At 43.9% G+C, this 22,490-nt stretch overlaps 2 protein-coding genes across 6 annotated transcripts in view; one reads left to right on the top strand and one right to left on the bottom strand.

The window, feature by feature from the left end:
• Positions 1–10,205, top strand: part of RGMB (repulsive guidance molecule BMP co-receptor b) — a 44,270-nt gene extending 34,065 nt beyond the window's left edge. For all 4 annotated transcript variants that reach the window (XM_081212406.1, XM_081212408.1, XM_081212409.1 and 1 more), the window contains one exon: positions 6,046–10,205. In XM_081212406.1, coding sequence (XP_081068532.1) covers positions 6,046–6,711 — 666 coding nt within the window. In that variant the 3' untranslated portion in view covers positions 6,712–10,205. The remainder of the gene's footprint in view (positions 1–6,045) is intronic.
• Positions 10,206–15,967: 5,762 nt separating this feature from the next.
• Positions 15,968–22,490, bottom strand: part of CHD1 (chromodomain helicase DNA binding protein 1) — a 51,511-nt gene continuing 44,988 nt past the window's right edge. Inside the window, exons 30-37 of one of the 2 annotated variants that reach the window (XM_081212314.1) lie at positions 22,311–22,448; positions 21,327–21,584; positions 20,800–20,940; positions 20,033–20,211; positions 18,983–19,079; positions 18,770–18,827; positions 17,482–17,692; positions 15,968–16,754 (exon numbers count right to left, since the gene is read on the bottom strand). In XM_081212314.1, the coding sequence (XP_081068440.1) occupies positions 16,412–16,754; positions 17,482–17,692; positions 18,770–18,827; positions 18,983–19,079; positions 20,033–20,211; positions 20,800–20,940; positions 21,327–21,584; positions 22,311–22,448 (1,425 nt within the window). In that variant the 3' untranslated portion in view covers positions 15,968–16,411. The remainder of the gene's footprint in view (positions 16,755–17,481; positions 17,693–18,769; positions 18,828–18,982; positions 19,080–20,032; positions 20,212–20,799; positions 20,941–21,326; positions 21,585–22,310; positions 22,449–22,490) is intronic. The other variant, XM_081212315.1, reaches the window with a different exon arrangement.

The following is a 22,490-nucleotide window of genomic DNA, read 5'->3' as shown; positions in this document are numbered from 1 at the left end:
TTCCAGGTCATGTGGCCAGCATGACTAAGCCGCTTCTGGTGAAACCAGAGCAGCGCACGGAAACACTGTTTACCTTACAGAGAGGTACCTATTTATCTACTTGCACCTTGATGTGCTTTCAAACTGCTAGGTTGGCAGAAGCTGGGACAGAGCAACAGGCGCTCACTCTGTCGCGGGGATTCGAACTGCCCACCTTTCGATCACCAAGCCCAAGTGGCACAGTGGTTTAACCCACAGCACCACCCGCGTCCCTCTACAGTGGTACCTCGGGTTACATACGCTTCAGGTTACATACGCTTCGGGTTAAAGACTCCACTAACCCAGAAATAGTACCTCGGGTTAAGAACTTTGCTTCAGGATGAGAACAGAAATTGTGTCCTGGCGGCGCAGCAGCAGCAGGAGGCCCCATTAGCTAAAGTGGTGCTTCAGGTTAAGAACAGTTTCAGGTTAAGTACGGACCTCCGGAACGAATTAAGTACTTAACCCGAGGTACCACTGTACTGTACAAAGATAAAAATTATAAGAACATAAGAATCTGCTGGATCACGGCAAAGGTCTACCTGATCTAGCTTCCTGTTCTTGCAGTGGTCAACTATGGAAGCCTTGTAGGAAACATGAACACTCTTCTCTGCTGTAGTTTTCAGAAATGGTATTCTCCAATCCATGGAGGCACAGCATAGCCATCATGGCTAGTAACCTTGGCTAGCCTTCTCCTCTCTGAATTTGTCTGCTCCTTTTCAAAAAAACCATCCAAGTTGGGGACCACCACAGCGATTTCCATAGTTTAATCACACTTTTGCCTCTGGCCCCATCGTCCACTGGCATGTGGCTCCTGAAAGATTGCTTAGAAGGGAATGCTGTCCTTGAGCTGAGAAATGGTTAGCCAGTTGAGTCGCAATCTGTGACTCCTTAATACCTTAGGGCAGTTTGAGGATATTCTGTAGACCTGTTAATAATGGAGCTCTGCGCCTGATTTAAAAGTTAAATCCATGAAAGATGATTATTTATTTGCTTGATCCTGGCCTTGCTGGAAAGCAGCAACTCGAAATGTGTGGTTTAATATATTTTTTAAAAGGTCCTTATCCCAAAGGTGGGATGTTCAGCCAAGAATACTAATACGTTTCAGATTATATTGCATTATGGTTTCTAAATTGAGAGAGAGATGTTTACATTGCCTTGCATAATGCATCCATTTCTTTTTATAAAAAAACTACCCTACTTAATACAGACTTTGGAAAACTTTGCTGCCTTTTAATAGGAGTTGTGTGGCCTGTAGAGACCAGCTGCAGAGCAGTGCTGCACTCAGGGCAGCAGGAAGGCAGACAATTTCTTGGCACCTTTTCAAGGCTAAGTGGTCTGTGGACAAAGCTCTACTTCCCTGGCTCTTGTTTAGGCTTAATTCTCACCCTTGCATTTGTTGGTGAATACCAGGAGTGGGGAACATGTGCTGCTCCTTGAAGTTGTGGAACTCCCATCAGTCCTAGCAAGCATGGCCCAATGGTTGATGGGAGTTGTAGTTCAACCACATCTGGAGGGCCAAAGTTTCCCTTTAGTTCATGAATAGTAGTAGTAGTAATAATAATATTTTTTATTATTTATACCCTGCCCATCCGGCTGGGTTTCCCCAGCCACTCTGGGCAGCTCCCAACAGATTAAAAACAGAATAAAACACCACATATTTAAAACTTCCCTAAACAGGCCTGCCTTCAGATGTCTTCTAAAAGTCAAATAGTTGTTTTATTTCCTTGACATCTGATGGGAGGGCATTCCACAGGGTGGGCACCACCACTGAGAAGGCCCTCTGCCTGGTTCCCTATAACCTCACATCTCACAGTGAGGGAACCACGAGAAAGCCCTCGGAGCTGGACCTCAGTGTCCGGGCTGAACAATGGGGGTGGAGATGCAGAACCAAAAGAGAGCAGGTGACCTTTTATTGTCCTTTTCATGGTACATGCATCCCCCCATTTAGTGGGACTGCAGTGCCAGGATGTTGGGCGAGCTCAGTGTTTCCTCAGCTTAAGTCTCCAGCTGTTTTTGGACTACAACTCCCACCATCCCTAGCTAGCAGGACCAGTGGTCAGGAATGGTGGGAATTGTAGTCCAAATGGAGAGCCAAGTTGGGGAAACACTGGACTGGATGATCCTCAGGGTCTATTCCAATGCTATGATTCTACCCTTCTGCAACCTGGTACCCTCGCGATCTTGCTGGCCAAGCGTGCATCAATAGTCAGGAAGGATCTGAATTGTGTTCTAGCAACATTCGGAGGGACACAGTTTCACCATGCCAGCCCTATTAGGCACATATTGGGAGCAACGGTGTTTGGGTTTTTGTTCTGTTTTTACCCCACACCCCCAAAATTCTTATACAGTGGTACCTCAGGTTACAGATGCTTCAGGTTACAGACTCCGCTAACCCAGAAATATTACCTTGGGTTAAGAACTTTGCTTCAGGATGAGAACAGAAATCGTGCGGCCGCAGCACATCAGCAGCAGGAGGCCCCTTAACTAAAATGGTGGTTCAGGTTAAGAACAGTTTCAGGTTAAGAACAGACCTCCAGAACGAATTAAGTTCTTAACCTGAGGTACCACTGTAAATCAAGTTCCTCCCAAGGATAGAACTAGCTGATTGATAAAAGAAAACAAGCCCCTTTCTGTGATTTCTCGGAGAGATGTTCCCCTTCATCATGGCTGGTGTCAATTTTATGGCACGTGCAAAGCGAAGATGGCAGTGGGGGGGGGGAGAGTTCTGTCTCTCATTAGAAGTGATTTGTCCTGCTAATCTCTCACTTCAGTGTGAGCAGACTTGCACTTATTTCATCCGGCCTGCCAAAATTAACTTTCCCTCGCTGAGCGGCACTAGCGAGGCTGCAGAGAAGGGCCCGAAGTCATGTTGCTTTTTGTGTTTGGAGCTGCTAGATCATTCCGCTTCCTGTTCTGGGGGGAAAGCAGCTGTTTTCAGATTGCTCTTTTTCTCTCTTCAGAGAGAACTCCTCGGCAGAGGAGTTGGCTACACAACAAATTACTCGGAGAGACAATCTCCAGCATATCCTCCCTCAGGGTTCTCAAACGGAGCTTTAACATGATTAATGCCAAAAGAGGGATTGCGAGTTGCTCCAGTGGAGTAGAAAGGGGTTGAATTCTTGCTCCAATCCAGACAACACTCAAAGTCAACTGCTCTCTTCCCCCCACCCCCCAAAGGGGGAAAAAATCCCCACTGGTCTCAGCTGTGGCCCCCGGCTATGCATTTAACAGATTGCTTGGCTGCAGCTGGTCTGCAGATAGCCGTCAAAGTGATTAAACCGAAGGAAACCGTAGGAAAATTCCAGTCACCCAGCACCGGTGGGAACATGTGGTGCTGAAATAATGAGGGTGTGTGTTTTGGGGTGGAGAGGAGGGAGGGGGGTTGGGGGGCAGGGCGGATGTCAGGGCAAAGGGGTGTTTAAAACTCTCCTGGTGAATTCACATTTCACTTTTTTCAATGTCCTGTCTTCTGCAAAGGTCTGGATAAGCTGTGCAGACTAATAGGCAGCCTGGTTGCATTTATCTTGTGCCGAAGACCTACTTTCCTTGTAGCACAAATGGGGTGGCGAAAGCAAAATGGGAAAAATTGGTCTTTTGTGGAATAAGGTTTTTGTTTTAATGTCATGGTGGGGGAGCCCTCCTGCGTACCTCTTTTCTTCAATTTCTTTGTAATCTTGCCCTGGAATATGTGTGTAGATCTGTGGCCCTTCCAAGGAGGAGTGTCCTGTCTTCTGCAGCCATCTTGGACAGCTAAGGAGGGGAGGGCAATAACAGAGAACAGCCAGTCCCCCCAGGCTGAGTCCAGACTCCTCCAGCACACCAAAGAAAGGGCTCAGTAATAAGAAAGGCTTCAATGGAAGGATCTGAAAATCCCTTTGCCCCTGTGAATGAGCATAGGCTGAAAAGTGGAAGGGCATTTTGTAACCTTCTGTTTCTGAGTTTGGAGGGTTTGCTTCTTCTCCTTCCCCAACTTTGGCTTCCTGGATTTTGGCGGCACCCTAATTCTGTCTCTTTCAGTATGCTGAAATCAGGTCTGCAGGCCTGGTCTGGGACCCTCAGGCATTGCAAAGTCTGCATGTTTTTCAGAATGCTTTTCCTGGGGTTCCTATGGGCTGCAGGCAGCGTATTACAGTGCAACACGTTACTTGCCTTCAACATTATTTCTTGGTCCCCCACCATCTGCTAAAGTTCTTACTGCTGCGTAGCTCTCTGAAAACTCAGGGTTCAGGCAACTTGTCTGTATAGGAATACCTGAAGGAAGCTTCCCCAAGCTTTAATGTTCAAACCAGTACTTCACAAAGAACTAAGAGCTTCCCAATCCACTTCCCCAGGGATGCGTTCATACTCACAGGAGGGCATCGTAGAACTGTAGAGTTGGAATTATTATTATTATTATTATTATTATTATTATTATTATTATTATTATTATTATTATTATTATTATTATTATTATTATTTGTACCCCGCCCATCTGGCTAGGTTTCCCCAGCCACTCTGGGCGGCTTCCAACAAAGATTAAAAATACATTAAAATGTCACACATTAAAAACTTCCCTGAACAGGGCTGCCTTCAGATGTCTTTTGAATGTCAGGTAGTTGTTTATCTCTTTGACATCTGATGGGAGGGTGTTCCACAGGGCAGGCGCAACCACCGAGAAGACCCTCTGCCTGGTTCCCTGTAGCTTTGCTTCTCGCAGTGAGGGAACCGCCAGAAGGCCCTCGGCGCTGGACCTCAGTGTCCGGGCAGAACGATGGGGGGGGGTGGAGACACTCCTTCAGGTATACAGGGCTGAGGCCATTTAGGGCTTTAAAGGTCAGCACCAACACTTTGAATTGAGCTCGGAAATGTACTGGGAGCCAATGTAGGTCTTTCAAGACCGGTGTTATGTGGTCTCGGCCCCCGAGGGTCATTGAAGGAATCTCAGCTAAAGTAGTTAAAACAGAAGCCCCTCCAACCGCTGCTTAAAAACCTCCAAGGATGGAAATTTGCCCACAACCTCCTGAGGGAGACCATTGTACCATTGAACAGCTTTTACAGTCGGAAAGTTCTTCATGGAACCATTTGTGGGAGCGGGGGAGCCTGTCTCACAATCATTGCAGTGAATCTTTCTTGGTTGCTTAGCATGGGACAGGTGGTTGCCCTCAGAAAAAAACACCTTGCTGCTTCATCCCTCAGTGTCCCCAAATTCTTTTGGCCACTCTGAAGGGGTGTTGTTTTTCCTACAGTTGACTCCTGGCCTGTAGCGAAACCTGAGGAGTTTGTCTTCACTATAAGCACACTAATGCACATTTATTTCATGCCATCTTTACTGTGGCATAAAACTCTCTTTTTATCACTCTGTAAAAGTATCATTCAATAGTTCTGGAGTTTGAGCATACTCTCGGTCCATTAACTGGCAATTCAGCTAGAACTTAACAATACAGTGAGTTGCTAATTCTTCTTTCCCTCATGAACTGCTCAGTCTTGGAGTAGGAAGCCAAAGCGCTGGGAATGAACCTTTAGAAAGGTTGCATGTTAGCCTGCTTGTGATTTCTAGAATTTAGGACATTTGGTGTCTGCAGTCCAAAAAATCTGGAAGGCATCAGGTTGGGGAAAAGGATAATCTGAAAGTGTTTTTCAAAATTGGGTCTCCTGCTGTTGTGGGACTACAACTCCCATCTATCCCTGGCCACTGCTCCTGCTAGCTAGGGATGATGGGAGTTGTAGTCCAAAAACAGCTAGAGACCCAAGTTTGAGAAACGCTGGTAGAAGATGTTGTTTGTACCATGACATACAATTCAGATACACCATTTTGTGATGCTCCCAAGACTACTTTGGGGCAAGGTTGATTTCTGTTTCATTGAATGTTGCATGCTGATAATTGGACTGTGCTAATGGTAGCATCCTAGCGGGTATTGAATTTGGTGCCCGGCAGCGAATGGAGTCTTTTTGAGTGGAATTTAAACAGCTGCACGTAGCCGAGAGGTGTGTCGTCTCGTTCCCTGCTCTAATTCTGCTCTTCTTGGCTTCCCTTTCCTTCTGCAGATCACCATCATCTTCAAATCTTACCAAGACTGCACAGATCAGAAAGTGTACCAGGCCGTGACCGACGATTTGCCTGCCGCCTTTGTCGACGGCACGACCAGCGGTGGCGACGGCGACACCAAGAGCTTGCACATCGTGGAGCGAGTGAGTGGCAAGTATGTGGAGATGCACGCCCGGTACATTGGGACCACGGTCTTTGTGCGCCAACTGGGCCGCTACCTAACGCTCGCCATACGCATGCCGGAAGAGCTCGCCATGGCTTATGAAGAGAGCCAAGACCTACAGCTCTGTGTGAACGGCTGCCCCTCCAGCGAGCGCATCGACGACAGCGGGCACCTCCCTTTGCCTGTGATGGGGCAGCTCCTCCCTCCGGGCGCTTCCAGCCAGACCCGGTCCGTGTACACCTTGGAGAGCGCCACGGCCAAATGCCACGAGAAGATGCTTTTGAAGGACATCTATTTTTACTCTTGCGTGTTCGATTTGCTGACCACCGGCGATGCCAACTTCACGGCAGCTGCCCACAGTGCCTTGCAAGACGTCGAGGCTCTGCACCCCAGGAAGGAGCGGTGGCACATCTTCCCCGACAACGGGGCAGCTGGCCAAGGGCAGCAGCTTTTGTGTCTTAGTCTTGGACTCGTGTGCTTGATGCTTGTTGTGTTTTTGTAGGGTTGTGTTGGGTTCCCCCATCCCCGAGAACAAAGGTTTAAAAATATATATTGTCATAATATATTGACTTAAAGATTATATATGTATATACCATGTATATGAAGGGATGCTTCCGCCTTTCCCACCCCCTCCTCCTGGGACGCCCAGCGGATTGTACATATTGTGTTAGTTTTTCTTTCCTCATGTACGTTGGATGTAATATTCTTTTTTTGATTGTAATAATTTTTTGCTTTGCAGTTGGTGAAATGTTTTATAATGTCCTTTCATCAGGACCCGATAGAAAGCACTTTATTTTTTATATATTGAATATTTATGTGTATCTAGGTAATATGTAAAGCATTTAGCCACGTGTACATACATCATACCCAGTGCTCCCTCTAAGTATTACCTAGCTGAACTCACGAGCTTCTGCGATGCTTTCCCCCTCCTCTCCCTGCTTCGCCTTTTGAGGCAAACCCAAGGAGTTGGCTGGAGGGGGGAAGATAGGTGCAGGTCTGGGATGAGCTAATTCTTCCTTTTGGACCCTGGGCCAGTAGCCAGCCTGTGTTCCATAAGAACAAAAAGGTCATTTGATATTGATCCTCACAATTGGAACTGCCCCTTGCTGCATCATTCCTGATGCAGACGATTCCCGCCCCCTTCTCCTGACGTCTGCTTTCTTGCGTGTGATGGGGAGGTGGCATTTTGTGCTCAGGTATTGACTCGCCAAGTGCAAAATGCATTTCTCGCCTCGGGTCATGAAGGGCACGGACGTAGAAAACAGTGTCTCTGTCTCCTTCCCAAACGTACGCGTGTGAAACCCAAAACTCGCCAAGGTTTTTGGGGCCTGGTCTCTTAATATATATTGATTATATGGATATCCTCAAGTGGTTTGTATTAAGTGTGTTCCCTATGATAGTGGTAGGCCTCACTGGGTTAATCATGTCTGATTTCTCTCTCTCCTCCTTGCCCCCACCCCTCCAAAAATGTAGGCACCCTCAGCCTACCTAAATTAGTTTTTTGCAACACCTACCAAAAAAAAAATAAAAAAAAAATCCCAAAGCTTTGGAGATAACCTTTTAGAATTCTGACTTAGGTGTTTGTCTAAAAAAGGAGAAAATAAGGGAACCCCACAGTTTGGTCTGAAAAGCTTGCTGTGCCAGCCTATATTTTACATTTGGAGACTGAGCAGCCTAAGGCAACAGAAGCATTTGCTCAGAGGTTGCCTGTTCGTCATTCCCAGATCTGCTAAACTGCAGTAGCTTCATCTGTTACAAAATTCAGACACCGAAAGAGAAAATTGAGGCACCTTTAAAGATCTGACTGATTTTACCAGATTGGTGATGCAAGCGGTAACCCACGAAGCCACAGTCCACCTTAAACATGTCTGGATTCTACCTCCCACCATTCCTGACATCGGCCATGCTGGCAGAAGCGGATGACATTGCAACAACAACTGGAGAACCGCAACTTTTCTGTCTCGGGGTGCAGCTATGAAAGTGTACGTCGTGTTAAGTTTTTGAGGTGCCCCAAGATCATTCCTTTCATATGGCGCAGGCAATCATATACACATTTCACGTTTAGAGGCTCAATTCCCACTCCTGTGTTTTGCTAGAGGACCCTGTGGCATATTGCAGCTGCAGTTGGACCTACACCCAGCTCTTTTTCAAAAGGCTCTTTGTCAACTGAGCCATGTTTTCCCTCCCCCCTATGTTCTCGTCGTCATCCTGGGGGTGAGGAAGCTAAGAGTACTCCCCCCCCTCTCCCTTTTTACCGGGAAAGCCCACTGGGACACTTGGGAGAATCTTTGAGCTCTAGGTTGGCATCTTGGTGGGTAGCAAAACCCACATAGCATCGAAGTGCCAACCTCATTCCAGATTTAGTGAGCAGAGGGGTAGGGTAGCTGAAATTGCTAAGTAAAGGAAGGTACAGAGCTAGGGCTTAGCTGAAACTTCTTGAAATATTTTTTTCAAAAGAAACAAACTTCTGAACTCCTGAAAATTTTTGCTTTCTTCTCCTGGATATTTTTTGGCAAAAGAACCTGGTCCTAGATGAACATGAAGAATTTTGCCCAGGCCATTTTAACTGGAGTACCCAGAGGTGCAATCTGACAGCGACCTGTGGCTCCATCCACCTGCTTCTTTGGCTTTTGGGGTCCTGGGCTGGCCCAGATTTCCTCCGTCTGAAATGCAGATGGCAATGACAAAGGGATGAGAGTTGTAGTCAACAACACTGGGAGGGAGCCATGTTGACTAGCCTTGGGTTAGGCTAGGTGAGGATTGCCTCGTTGGGATGAGGCTAGATGCCATTTGTTCAGCAGAATGAGCTGTGAACCTACTAACGCCCTTGGACAAGATGCTCCTTTTTAGATTTGCCTCAAATCTAAAATGTGGCCATAATAATATTGGCCTGCATTGCAGGACCAGTTCAGGAAGTAAGAAGTACTGAAATAAAGCCAAACAAAAGCTTCATAATATTTGGTTCCCTTCGTGGGAATCCTGATCAGTTTTGGGAGAAGAATATTTACATCCTTTTTTTATAATTGTGGAAAAAGTTGGAAATGCTTTTGGAAAAGTTCCTAGGCGAGGTGAAACTTCTGGCCACTGTGTAAATGAATTGGGCTGGCGCTCGGAAGTATAGCGCTGAATTTGCCGCTTAGTCCTCTTTTCCCCACTGCCAGAATGGTTTTAAAACGGCAATTTTGTGTAAAGCTGTCCCTTTTTTATTGTTGGTCAGGGCAGCACAGAATTTGAAGCAAAACCTCTCCCCCCCCCCCTTCCCCTGAATCTTGTCTGGAGAGAAGCATTGATGGTCTTAGAATAGTTGGATTTTCCCGTTTTTTTGTGTGCCAAGTGGAAAGGTATTTGTGGAAGAAGCCCGATAGACAAGCTTAGAGGTGTAACTGCTGTGTGATCCCATCGTAAAGAGCAGCTGTGTGCTAGCTAATTTCCTGTGTTCCCAAGCCCCGCGAGTATCTATGTACACTAATATCTAAATCATAAAGTCCAGAGATAAGTAATATTTCAGAAATGTTAGAACCTGGAGTGTGTGGGGTTTTTTCTTCTCCTTTCTTTCTTGTTCCTGCTGTGGGATTTCTTGAGAAAATGTTATTTGCACATGTTGGCTCTCGAAGTCCATCACAGTCAAGAGAGCTTTGGTTAATGCCAAACATATGGATAGTTTGAAGCGAGCGAGTGGTGTCTGGGGACAGCTTGCGCTTAGAAGGAACACTAGTTTTCACAGACACTCCAAATGGCTGGCTGTCTCTCTCTCTCTCTCTCTCTCCCTGAAGGCTTCAAACTTATTTTTATGCTTGAAAGAAAGGGGGGAAAGGAAAGAGAAAGAAAGAACCCACAGTGTGCCCAGTCTTTACAAAGCCCCCTTTAGATGTGGTTCATGGATATACAAATAAGTATACATTTGTGTAAAAACAAAGAAAAACAAAGTGACCATGCAAGTGTACAAATACTTTTAAATTATTATGATAGAATAAAGCTACATACCATGTTGTGGAATGTTTGTAATGTGGTTTTACTGACCCCTGGTGGACATCAGTATATGACACGGGAGATGACGGGTAATGTTCATAAGCTCTGTGTGATGGGGCTGGGCTACAAGGGTTTTTTCTAGCGCCAGCTGCATTGTGCCAAGGCAACTTCTGCCCTCCTGTGTGTTAAGAAGATGGAACACAGCCTTATCCTGAGCCAAGGCATAGGGCAGTTTTGTTCCGCACTGTCTACGTTGCCCCAGGATCTCAATGGGTCTTGTGATCCCAGGGATTTTGACCTGTTTTTTGTTCTAGCGTGCAAAGCATGTTCTCTGCTGCTGCACTATGGCCTTTCCCAGTAAGGTAAAAGGTAAAGGATCCATGGAGGGTTAAGACCAGTCAAAGGCGACTATAGGGTTGCTGCGCTCATCTCGCTTTCAGGCCGAGGGAGCCACCATTTGTCCGCAGGCAGCTTTCCGGGTCATGTGGCCAGCATGACTAAACCGCTTCTGGCGCATTGGAACACCACAATGGAAACCAGGGTGCACGGAAACGTTGTTTACCTTCCCGCCACAGCGGTACCTATTTATCTACTTGCACTGGTGTGCTTTCGAACTGCTAGGTTGGAAGGAGCTGGGACAGAGCAATGGGAGCTCACCCCGTCATGGGGATTTGAACCACCAACCTTCCAAGAGGCTCAGTGGTTAAGACCACAGCACCACCCTGGTCCCCTTTCCCAGTAGCAGCCAGCTTTCCAATGTGATTCACTGCTGAGCATGTAGGAATCTGTGTTATATAGAGTCAGGCCATTGGTCATTCTGGCTGTTTTGTTGACATTGCCTGGCAGTGACTCTTCAGGGTCTCGCACAGGGATCTTTCCTCAGCCCTACCTGGAGAGGTGGAGAATTGAACAGATCCTTCCCATGCAAAGGGCCCCATCACTGAGCTACATCCCCTTCCACTACAAATTCATAGGATTACAATGTCTTGCTATAAAGGTCAGCACACTAAAGTAAAAAAAGATACTGCAGGCGTCAGTAAGAATTACAACTCCTCCTCAGCAGTACGTAAATTGGTTTTTTTTTTAAAAAAAATACCATAATTGTGTTTTATTTTTCATGGTTCCAAGTCCTTCTAAAAAAAAAAAAAGGACATGGAATCACTTTGTTGTGTTTTTTGGTTCCACCTTTAGAGGCCTCCTTTCTCAGCAAAACTTTATTTGTCGTTATAAAAAGATGCTTGAAACAAGGCTGTTATCTTGCACATACTATACTGCAAAGAAGAATGGTGGAAATGAAAGGGCAGTGGCACCATACAGCCTCTTTATGTGATTGTTCATTGACAATAACTCATTTGTTTGCGCTAAGGACAAGATGAGCTTTACCTTTAGACTGCTTCAGCTAGGTCTACAGAAGGCCTCTACATGTGCAGAGAATTGCAGAGAGAACATGGTTCTTTTTGCCACAACTCATTGGGATCGAGACAAGGAAACCTGTCATTCCGGGCTTTCCCCATGCTTTCTCTAGACTGCTTGAACCAAGTAGGATTTCACTCCCCGTCCCCAAGCAGATTCCTTGCTGGAGTCCCACAGGCATCGGGTTGGCCACATCGGGTTGAATTAAGATGCTTGAACTAGATGGGCTATCGGCCTCATCCTAGCAGGCTCTTATGCTGTATCCCTGGACAACAGGAAATATGAATGTATGCTCAACATGATGTAACACGATTTTTGACGCGTTCAGTTGAATGAAGTCTTGGATTAAACCAAGGGTTGACTCACATCAGTCTTTTGAGAGCAAAGGCCTGCTCATGCCAGTTGCCTCTGTGGGACTAGGTTCAGTCACTAATTCTGGAGTCAGGGTGAAGCACCAGAAAATCCTGATATATGAGGATTGCCTGGGTTCAAAAGCCCGGTGGCAACCAGTACTATTAAATCTCAGACAGACACAGGATTTGGGTTCCACAGCATTGTCTCTCACAACCGGAAAGAAGAGAACAATGCCTTTACTCTTATCACCTTTGCTTCTAAAACATTTGTAGCAATTCAGATCATTTCCCTAAAGTCCATTTATAGTTCGATGTAATGCATGCTTTAACACATCTGCGACTCCTCTTGTTTTTGACTCTGTTCAACAGCATTCCGCTCAGCAAGAACACTGGATCCCTTCATATTCTTACAGATCGCAAGATCTCCTGGGGAATCTCCAATTTCACTTTGCAATAATCACATAGCGCTACCATCCAAGTTTGCATTGTTGCCAAATCGTAACAACCAGCTTTTCAGCTCGGATTCCTAGAGCAACGTAAGAATTTAAAATCAACAAAATTATGAAAGCAAGTAGAAAAGGGGGGAAGGTCTTTAAAGGTTTAGGCAAATAAAATGCTCTTCCCCAGGTGATTTAAAAAATGCAAAGAGCTGGCAGACAGCATTTCAAAGATGGCAAGCCACAGCTTAGCTGCCCTATCACTACTGCCACCTGCTGTTCTGCTTGTGACACTACAAGCAAGTTAGCCTGGACTAGTTTCATCCATTCTCCCGGGATGGAGAATTCTTGGTACCATCTGACAAATCCTCCTGCAGCCAATTCCTTGTGTAGCTGCTCGGCTTCAGTGAACTCCCCGAACAACCTGTCCTCTCCATTCGAGGTGGACAAGTTGTATAGATAAAATTGACTTCAAAATTGCACACCTCAGTTGGTTTTATGCTTTTCTTCACAGATTCTCTTTGTTCTTGGTTTCACTTGGATAAATCATTTCGATATCCCGGTCCCTGCCCCCCCCCCCCCCGTCACTCATGTTGCTGAATCTGTGCTGAATTTACCAAAGTTCACCTGCTGCCAGCACAATCATAGCTCATCAAACTGCAGGTCAGTAAAAAAACAGCGGCTTGCAAGAACCTGTGAATCCAAAAGGTAGGAATTTTGAGTTTGAATAAAGCAAAATTTGCCAATTACGTCTCAGCTAATGAGAAATATTTTCAGGTTTTAAGCACTCAAGAAATTCCATCCATCTCAGCAGCAGTGGCTGAGGCAACAGTTAAATTAAAATGTATCTACAGTAGTAGAAGCCAAACCCTCTTCAGTAGCTTGACAGAACATTCTGAATCCACTTTGCTGCAAACATACTCCATGTGCATTAAAACACAGGGACTACTGTACTAAGGATGGCGTGTCATCTTATATTTGCTATATAATTGGCACAGCACCCCTGCTAAACCCTTCATACAGCATTTCTCAAACTACATGAGCTTCCAGCATCACTCTTACTCCCATTTCACAAGCAAGAACTTGAAAGGGCCTGAGACTATTCAGTATATTCATAATTCAGCAAGGATGTTAACACAAGCCGTGCAGACCAAAACTCAAATACCGTATTTTTTTGCACCATAACTCACTTTTTTCCTCCTAGAAAGTAAGGGGAAATGTCTGTGTGTGTTATGGAGGGAATGCCTATGGGTGGCGGGGGGGGGGGATCTGCTGCAGCCGTGAGCAGAGGATCCATGGTTCCCCTTCCTTCCCTCCTCCGTGGCTCGCTTTGAAACAGCAAAGCGGGAGAAGAGCCGCTGAGTGGGGAGGAGAGAGGGACAGAGCCTGCTTGCTTTAAAGGAGCAAAGCGGGAGAGGAGAGGAGCCGCTTACACGAGTGTAAGCGGCTCCTGTCCGGTTGGTTCCTTTAAAGCAAGCAGGCTCTCTGTCCCTCTCTCCTCCCCACTCAGCTCGCTAAATAGCAGCAAAGTTTTTCAGCTCGCTAAGCCGGGGATGAGCGGGGAGGAGGGAGAAAAGCAGAGCCTGCTTGCTTCAAAGGAGCAAAGCGGGAGAGGATCCTTCTCCCCTTATACCCCTCTTCTTCATTACAGTGGTGCCTCGCAAGACGAAATTAATTCGTTCCGCAAGTTTTTTCTTCTTGTGAGTTTTTTGTCTTGCGAAGCACGGTTTCCCATAGGAATGCATTGAAAATCAATCAATGCGTTCCTATGGAGACCGCCCGGGGACAGAGGGGAAGCACCGCTCCCCTCTTTTGAAGCAAGTGGCTGCGGGGAAAAGATCGCTTCTCCCCGCCACCCCTTGCTTCAAAAGAGATCCGGGGACAGTGGGGAAGACCCGCTGTCCCCGGAGCTTGCGGGGCAAGCTTCGTTTTGCGAAGCAAGCCCATAGGGAGATTCATCTTGCGAGGCAACTCGAAAACGAAAAAACCTTTCATTTTGCGAGTTTTTCGTCTCGCGAGGCGTTCGTCTTGCGGGGCACCACTGTATTAGCAGCATCCTTCTCCACCCACCCCACGCATGCTTCTTCTCCCCTTAAACCCCTCTTCTGCATTATTAGCAGCATCCTTCTCCTTGTCCCTTGAGTGCTTTTCCTTCCCTCCCCACTTAAAACATGGTTACAAAGCACGGATCCACATGGATCCTCAGGATTTTTGCACTGGGTCACCCCAAATTCACCATCAGATCACATAACATGTCCATGGCTACATCTTGCACCCAAAAAATCACGCACCCACTGTTGCCTGGGGCCACAGTGGTGCAAAAACGTGGTTACAAAGCATGGATCCACATGGATCCTCAGGATTTTGCATTGGGCTACTCCAAACTCACTGTCAGATCACATGTCTGTGGCCACAGCATGAACCACAAAAATCATACATGCACTGTTTCGTTTAGAATTTTTTTCTTCTTGTTTTCCTCCTCTAAAAACTGTGTGCGTGTTATGGTCGGGTGTGTGTTATAGAGCGAAAAATATGGTGCTCATCTGCCGGGACTTGGTCACTGTCTTCCAGAATTAGAAGCAGGGAACCCCACACCCCCTTTGATTGCGTCTCCATATTTATAGCAGAGTAGTAAAACATCTGGGTTGTAGTCTTCTCCTTGCTCCAGTTCAGAAGTACCATGGATTAAATTAACATTGTTGATTCAACCTGTTAATTCTGGAACGTGCCTGCTCCGTAATGGTAAGCATCTATGGTGACTACATATGCTTTTAAAATATTCATTTGACCTTCAAGTAGTATGAATATAGTCAGTACTGTACCAACCAGTAAAATCGCTGCATTGAACCAGAGCATATTTATAAATTGGCACTGAGGGTAAAGTAAAAACATTAGCCAGGGTCCTCTGATTCAGGATACATTTTGAAGTTGCATTTTGGTACTGAACAAGTTGTCAATCTCAGTCCTTAGGGAACAGCAGAAATAGAAATCTAAAGTAACTATGTACTGCTTAGTCTTGCTAAAATGAATTATCTCAAACTAATTGAAATTGTGATGGCCAGTGTTTAAACACTGATGAAAATTTATTGAAATGACTATGCATATGCAATCTTCAATTCCATGCTCACTTAGTGAGACTTGTTTATGTTATAAAAACAATATCCAAGCATCACTCGAAGTTCTCACACTACAACATCAAAGAAGCAGAATTTTAGTTTTTAAAAGGCCAACCAATAATTTAAATAAAATATCTTATTATATAGCTATGATAAAGAGGTTACTTTTTCTCAGTTTTAGTCTGAACAATGACTCCGCATCAGATATTTTATTTTAGAAATTAATACTTTTTCACATTTGAGGAAGGTAGGCCAAGTCTGAACGGAAATGTCTGGGGGAGGAGAAGCTCATTTAATTAATTTACAATAATTTACAGCCATTTTGTAAAAGGGCATTACAACTGATCAAACTGGGGAACATGTGGCTATTTTACAATTCTAGGTACAGAATTTAAATATTCAAGCTTGTGATGAAAAAGCGGCAAGGTGGTCGCAGTGTACAATGTAAACAAGTAGCTTTGGAAAGTGAACAGAGTCCTTGAATCTTTATTTTTTTTTTTTTTAAAAAAACAACCTCTTGATTTTTTCCTGAAATATGATCACAGGTCAACATGTAAATGCTCATCTAAAAACATAATTTAAATTGTGTTCAGAATAAAACCACTTCGATGAGGAGGAGTTCAGATTAAGATCCAGTCTGAGTGGGGCAGTGTTGAGGTCCCTGTAAAAAGTAAACATATTTTCTTTAAAAAAATGCGCTACAACATTTGTAGCACAGTGCAGCATTAAAACTTTAAATACAAAAATATTTTCTCTTCTGTTGGGGTAATAGACCTAGCATACTGGAAAGTAGTAACAATACTGCTACTCATAGCACATACGGTCCATGTCTTTCAAGTCATGTAAGGCAATTGCTGTGTTAGTTTATTGTGTATGGCAAAAAAAAAAAAAAGTCCAGGAAATGTTAGTCTTTGCTATGTCTTCCGGCTACTCCACATATGTTCCGGTGTACTTTTGTGATCTGATGAATGTTCAAAAGGAGATCTGTGTCCTAAGGGAGATCTGGAGTCATAAGCTCTCTGATCTAATGGTGACCTAGGACCGCTGCTGGAAGCTCTGTGGTCCATTTGCCAGTCCGAGTGATACCTATAGTCCCTCGAAGATTTATGATGGCTGTAGTCTGAACTGGATCGATGGTCTAAGTGTATCCGATGATCGGAGTGTGACCGACTGTCTTTTAAGCTTCCTTCCAGACTGGACCTGTGATCTCTGTTCCTATGGTCATCTAGCTTTCTGTGCTTTCCATCACTGTAGTATCTGAAACACAAAATAAATACTAGCAGAAGCTATCTTAAAAGAGTAGGCCTTGTAGAAATGCAACAGGATTTTTTAAACACACACACACCTTCTTCTAAGAACAAAACAATAAAAGATTCCTGAAAACTAAGGGAAAAACCAACTGATTCTAGCATCCTGATGTGCTCTGCGAGGTGGACAGGATAGCACAGCGTAGCATTGCATCACTTTTCTCTCAGCAATGCAACTGTGAACCAAACTACAGGTGACATTAAACTTCCCCTTGGATGGACCACTTGAAAACTGCTATGGGAGCCGACGGACCTTTTAATGTTATATCTGCCTGTTGCTGAAATCGTAATGTGCTATGTATGACTTTTATTCGTATTTTTACAGACATGCCACAGATCGCCTGAATTGAAGCTTGACTAGTTTGGGGGCCCTTGCAAGAAACAGATCTTTGCATCTAAGCTGCTGATCTTTTAAAACGCTAACTGCATCAGTTGTGGGGTTTGCACACCAACAAACTGCAGCCCTATCACACTCCTGGCCACCCCTTTCCCCAAATATAAAACCAAAAATAGCAGTGCGTTCAGACATGTATTATCATCATGCATGTTTTTGCCCTACACACAGCCAACAGTTTCTGAGCAAAAAGTCCTAATCATCTCGTTAGTGAGAAATATTGCAGAAGAATTGTGAAGTAATTGGGAAAACAGGGTTACGTGGCTGGCTGTCACAAACTCACCTGCTATCCTGTTTATAGTGATCCCAATCTCTATGATCTTTTCCATTGCTGAAGCTGGAATAAGGCCTTTTCCTAGAGTCACTTTTCTTGTAGGTATCTCCATGAAGTCTGTCTTTGTGATGATCGTGATATTGTGATAAGTGTCTGTCAGAGGAATAACTGTCTCTGCTACTATCGTCATGATTCGTATTCTCTTTTAGGCGTTCCACATCTGCTTAAATGAAAGTAGAGAGATTTGTTTAGCTGTAAATAGGCAACATAAATTACCAGGTGAATGTTTTCAAGATCAGCAAATGGGCTGAAAAAGTGAAGAACTAAATTAATGTATTTAAATAATCCATTTGACAACATTTAAAGAGAAGGCTTTAACTTTTCCCACACATTCTAAGCCTGATTCAAAAGCACTGAAACTTGCAGCCTGATCCTTAAAACCCTTAGTTGTAAAGAAGTCTCACCAATTCCCAATGTTCTTATGGCTGGCTGTGATAAGCTAAAATTCATAATGAGAACTACCCATTTCCATGCATTTTAATGATCTGAGTAAATTGCAGGCTAATCTCAAGACTTGTTGCTCAAACAAATAATTTATACATGCCACCTGAGATAGCAGTACATTGCTACACACTGATATGATGCTAGCTTCACTCACAAAGGTAAAGGGACCCCTGACCATTAGGTCCAGTCGTGGCCGACTCTGGGGTTGCGGCGCTCATCTTGCTTTATTGGCCGAGGAAGCCGGCGTACAGCTTCCGGGTCATGTGGCCAGCATGACTAAACTGCTTCTGGTGAACCAGAGAAGCGCACAGAAACGACGTTTACCTTCCCGCCCGAGCGGTACCTATTTATCTACTTGCACTTTGACGTGCTTTCGAACTGCTAGGTAGGCAGGAGCAGGGACTGAGCAACGGGAGCTCACCCCGTCGCGGGGATTTGAACCGCCAACCTTCTGATCGGCAAGTCCTAGGCTCTGTGGTTTAACCCACAGTGCCACCCGCATCCCTGCTTCACTCACATACACATATGCATGTTTAGGCAGCTCTCACAGCCCCCCAGGTTTCATTCAGAGAACACGCTTGTCTTTCAGGGACTACTTTCCCCTCAGTCCTTCCCCCCTCCAGTCCCCAATTCTTTGGGTGGAGTGGCTTGGAGAGCTGCTGGGGTGAGGAGTGGGGAAGTCAGTTTCTAGCAGCTCCATTCATGCAATTTTCTCTACATCGAACCTACTATCTAGAATGGGAACTATTTGTTTATTGTATAAAATTTAGCATCCCAACACTGAGGTTCTTACCTGGATTTCTAATCAAATGTGTATTCACACTGCTGCTGATATTCTGGTCATTGTGCTGCTGGGGGGAAAAAATAAGGAATTTTTTTATTACCAAATTAAACCGAAATAATAAAGTTCCAAATATGTCTCATTTGCATGAAGTACTAATAGCAATGTTAGAATAACACAGGTAAAAGTTTATTTGTTCTGTATTACTTGACAGTCTATTAATACCTGTGTTTCTTGGCGTTTTTTAATTGCATGTTTGTACAATTTGTGTAGCTTTCTGGCATCAAATTCTGTAAACTTGGAAACAAAAATCCACAGGTTTCTAGAATAGAAGAGAAAAAGTGGTATAGTTTTTTAAAAGATCATTAGCAGGTCATGTTCCTGGTTCTACAGTACATTATTTTACTTGTACATCACTATCACTGTTATTGCTTTTACTATTATGGAGTGAATTGCATCATATTAAAAACAAAAAATAATTTTATAAAGTAACTCTGAAATAGTTACACATATATAAATCTGCACAGCAAAGTATACCTCAAGCTAGTCAGAGATATAACAGAATTGAGCCTCCATCTAGTGGTTAGTATACAGACTGCACTATGATATAGCAGATATGTAGCTCTGTTGGTTCACATAACTTTAAATTAAAATATAATTTAGCTGTCATCTTGCAAACTGTAAATGGGCTGAACACATTTTCTTCAAGCAATATTTACTACTTTTCCCTCCACATGGCCATAAAGAGTAGGCAATTAAAAAGAAAGTGCCTAGGCATTAAAAAAGCTAGCTAGGCAGCAAACCATACTGCTTTTCCCGTACAGCCATAAAAACTGAATAGTTGAACCTTATGTACAAATGGGGCATTTGTACACATAAGCGTTTTCAGAAGACTGTTTTCCTGGATCTCTTCTCTCCAGTAACTGCAGGAATTTCAGATGTATGAACCCATGATGAACCTTCTGAACAGGTTTCATTAATTTGTAAATTAAATATGCTATTAGGAATCTCCATGACAGGCTCTGACACGCTTTCGCCACCTCCACCATCGTAATTACAAAGACTGCTTTTCACCTCATACAGAGAGAAGTGGCTGGTCCTGATCAAAGAAACGGCTGGCAAAAGGTTAAGTAGCCTCTCTCTCTCATGATAACACCTCCAAGTGCTTTTCCACAGGTTGGGAAATATTTTTTTTTGCAAAATAGAGGTTTTGCCCATAGGTGCTAACAGGGGCACTTAGAAGACAAATTTTTTCCTACCTCAGAGATTACTTACTTTCGCCACTGCTTTATTTGTTCAGGATTTGTGTATTCTTTTAGACACTCCGTAATATGATCTCCAATTTTGATAAGACACTGTCTAGTATGTTCTAGTTGTTCCCTTTCTGAAAGACCTTTCTCTGGTCTATCCAGCTGTTTCAGTGCTGCTTTGACAGGCCTCATTCTTTCTTTACACTGGAAAAAATAAAGAAATATTCAGAGATCTGGCATTCTATCAACATAAAGTGACATTTATAGACACTAGACATCTATAACATGAAGATTCTGCCCACCACTCTTGCTTTTACTGTGTTTTCTAAGAAAATGCAATTTATTGCCAATTTAGCCTTCTGGTAGTGGCACCCACCCTGTGGACTGCCCTCCCATCAGAGGTTAAGGAGATAAATAACTATACAACTTTTAGAAAACATCTGAAGGCAGCCCTGTATAGGGAAGTTTTTAATGTTTGATATTTTATTATGCTTTTGTATTTGTTGGTTGCTGCCCAGAGTGGCTGGGGCAAACCAGATGGATGGGCGGGGTACAAATAAAATAATATTTAAATTTTATATGGAGAATCAAACTTAATAATCCATATGAACATACAAAGCATGGTTTAAAACTTTTTAAAGACAGTTTGCAGAGTACAAACTGGGTAGCCATCATCTTTCAAGAGCCATATTTAACCGACGGCCTAATGAACGCTTTTTCTGCTAACAGTGAATCACATGCCTCATGCCAATTAGTATGACCAAACGACAAAATATTCTGAAGAAGTCTTACAATACTGAATGTCTTCTGATCCAGTTCTTCTGATTCTTCAGATATAGGAACTGGCTCACTACTTGCTGTTATATGAACAGGAGTGTCTGCCGAAGGAGATTTCTTGCTTTTGTCTTTGTTTTCAGATCTGGACTCATTCATCTAGAAATTAAGAGATTCAAAATTTCTGAAGTGATGTGCTAAATATTCACTTCATTAAAAAAAATCATATACTGCTTGATTGCGAAAAACCACCATTGAAGCAGAGTGATGTACATTAAGGTAAAGCAGCATTCCACACATAACATATATAGACTGGGTACACAATGATGTTACTAGAGAGCAAAATGAAGCATACAAGGCTTTTCCCTTCCTTTTGAGACCTTAGTCACAATCTATGTGAAGAGTACAGGAGAGTAAGGAAGTTCCACCTGGTTCTGACTTCTGCATCAGGCCTACACCCCCTTCAGACCCCACCCCTGCGGGAGAGGAACACAGCATGCTTATTATGGGCACGAAGTGGTCTAATATGGCTCTGACTTAATTACCTTCTCTTCTTTTACTTCTTTCTCTCTCTGCATGTACTCTTTTGCTTTACTTTCCTTCTTCTCCTTTGCATCTTTTTCCCTTAATTCTTTTTTGTCCTCTTTTTCTTTTCTCTCCCTTTTGAGCTCCCTCTTGTTTTCCTTGGCCTCTCTTTTGTCATCAGCCTCCTTCTTCAGGACAATATCTGCATCAGATTTTTCTTCATTTTCTTTTTCTGCTTTTATCTTTTTGCTTGGATGTTTTACTGCAGCCATTTCATCCTGGAACATACACGCATGTACATCAAAATGCTAATTTAAGAAGTTCAGATATAAATATTAGAATCATTTAGTACTTGGTCATTTCTTTTGGTGACATAGCCCTCCATTCAGTTCTATTGCCAAACTTTTATTTGCCACAGCTGCTCCTTTTTCACCTACACATTCAATGGAGCAGAGGTAGATGGAAAAGAGAGCTTCAGCAGACCGGTGCACCCACTTCCAATTTAAATTCAATGTTCAGTTTGTTCCACTTACTGTCGGTCTCTCATGGGAGCCTCCCAGAGCTGGGTAAGAAGACAGGCAGAGCTTAGAAACACTCTGACTCATGTGGGAGACAAGGCCCACTCGGCTCCAGAAAGGTGGGGTGGGGGTTCTGGGGTTGTTCTGGCTATGTGCAGTTTTAGCTGTATGCTCAATCCCTTGAACCTAATTACCATGCAAGGTGCAAGTTGTCGGTTATTTGCCCAATCAATTATACTCTGGCCATATTTCAGTTGCTATTGGTTCATGTCAAGAGAGCTAGTTCACCAGAGGGGTGAAGTCATGAGATGAAATGTCATCTGAATTTGTTGTGGTCTGAGGAAAACCACTATTTTCTTCACTACAGCCCCCTGGCTGAAATATGGGGGCTTTTTGAATGATAAAACTTCAAAATGGCCAATCAAACAAATAAATCTAATGCTTAAAAATTATTTTTTGCACAAATTCAAACTTCTAGATATTCACCTTACTATCTTCCTCCTCTTCTTCCTCAGACTTATCTGAAGGTGGTGGTGATGTATCACTCTTTGTCTCCTCCTTAATTTTTGCTGCTTTTATGGTCTTACTCTTCTTAGTTCTCATTTTCCTTCTTTTTGAGCCTCCCTGAATATCAGAAAAGTGCCATGTTAGATACAAGTTCAAGTA

The sequence above is a fragment of the Podarcis bocagei genome (assembly GCF_964188305.1).
Source record: "Podarcis bocagei genome assembly, chromosome: 11".
NCBI classification, from domain to species: domain Eukaryota; kingdom Metazoa; phylum Chordata; class Lepidosauria; order Squamata; family Lacertidae; genus Podarcis; species Podarcis bocagei.
The sequence above is the reverse complement of the archived record's forward strand: the minus strand, read 5'-3'. Positions and strand labels throughout refer to the sequence as shown.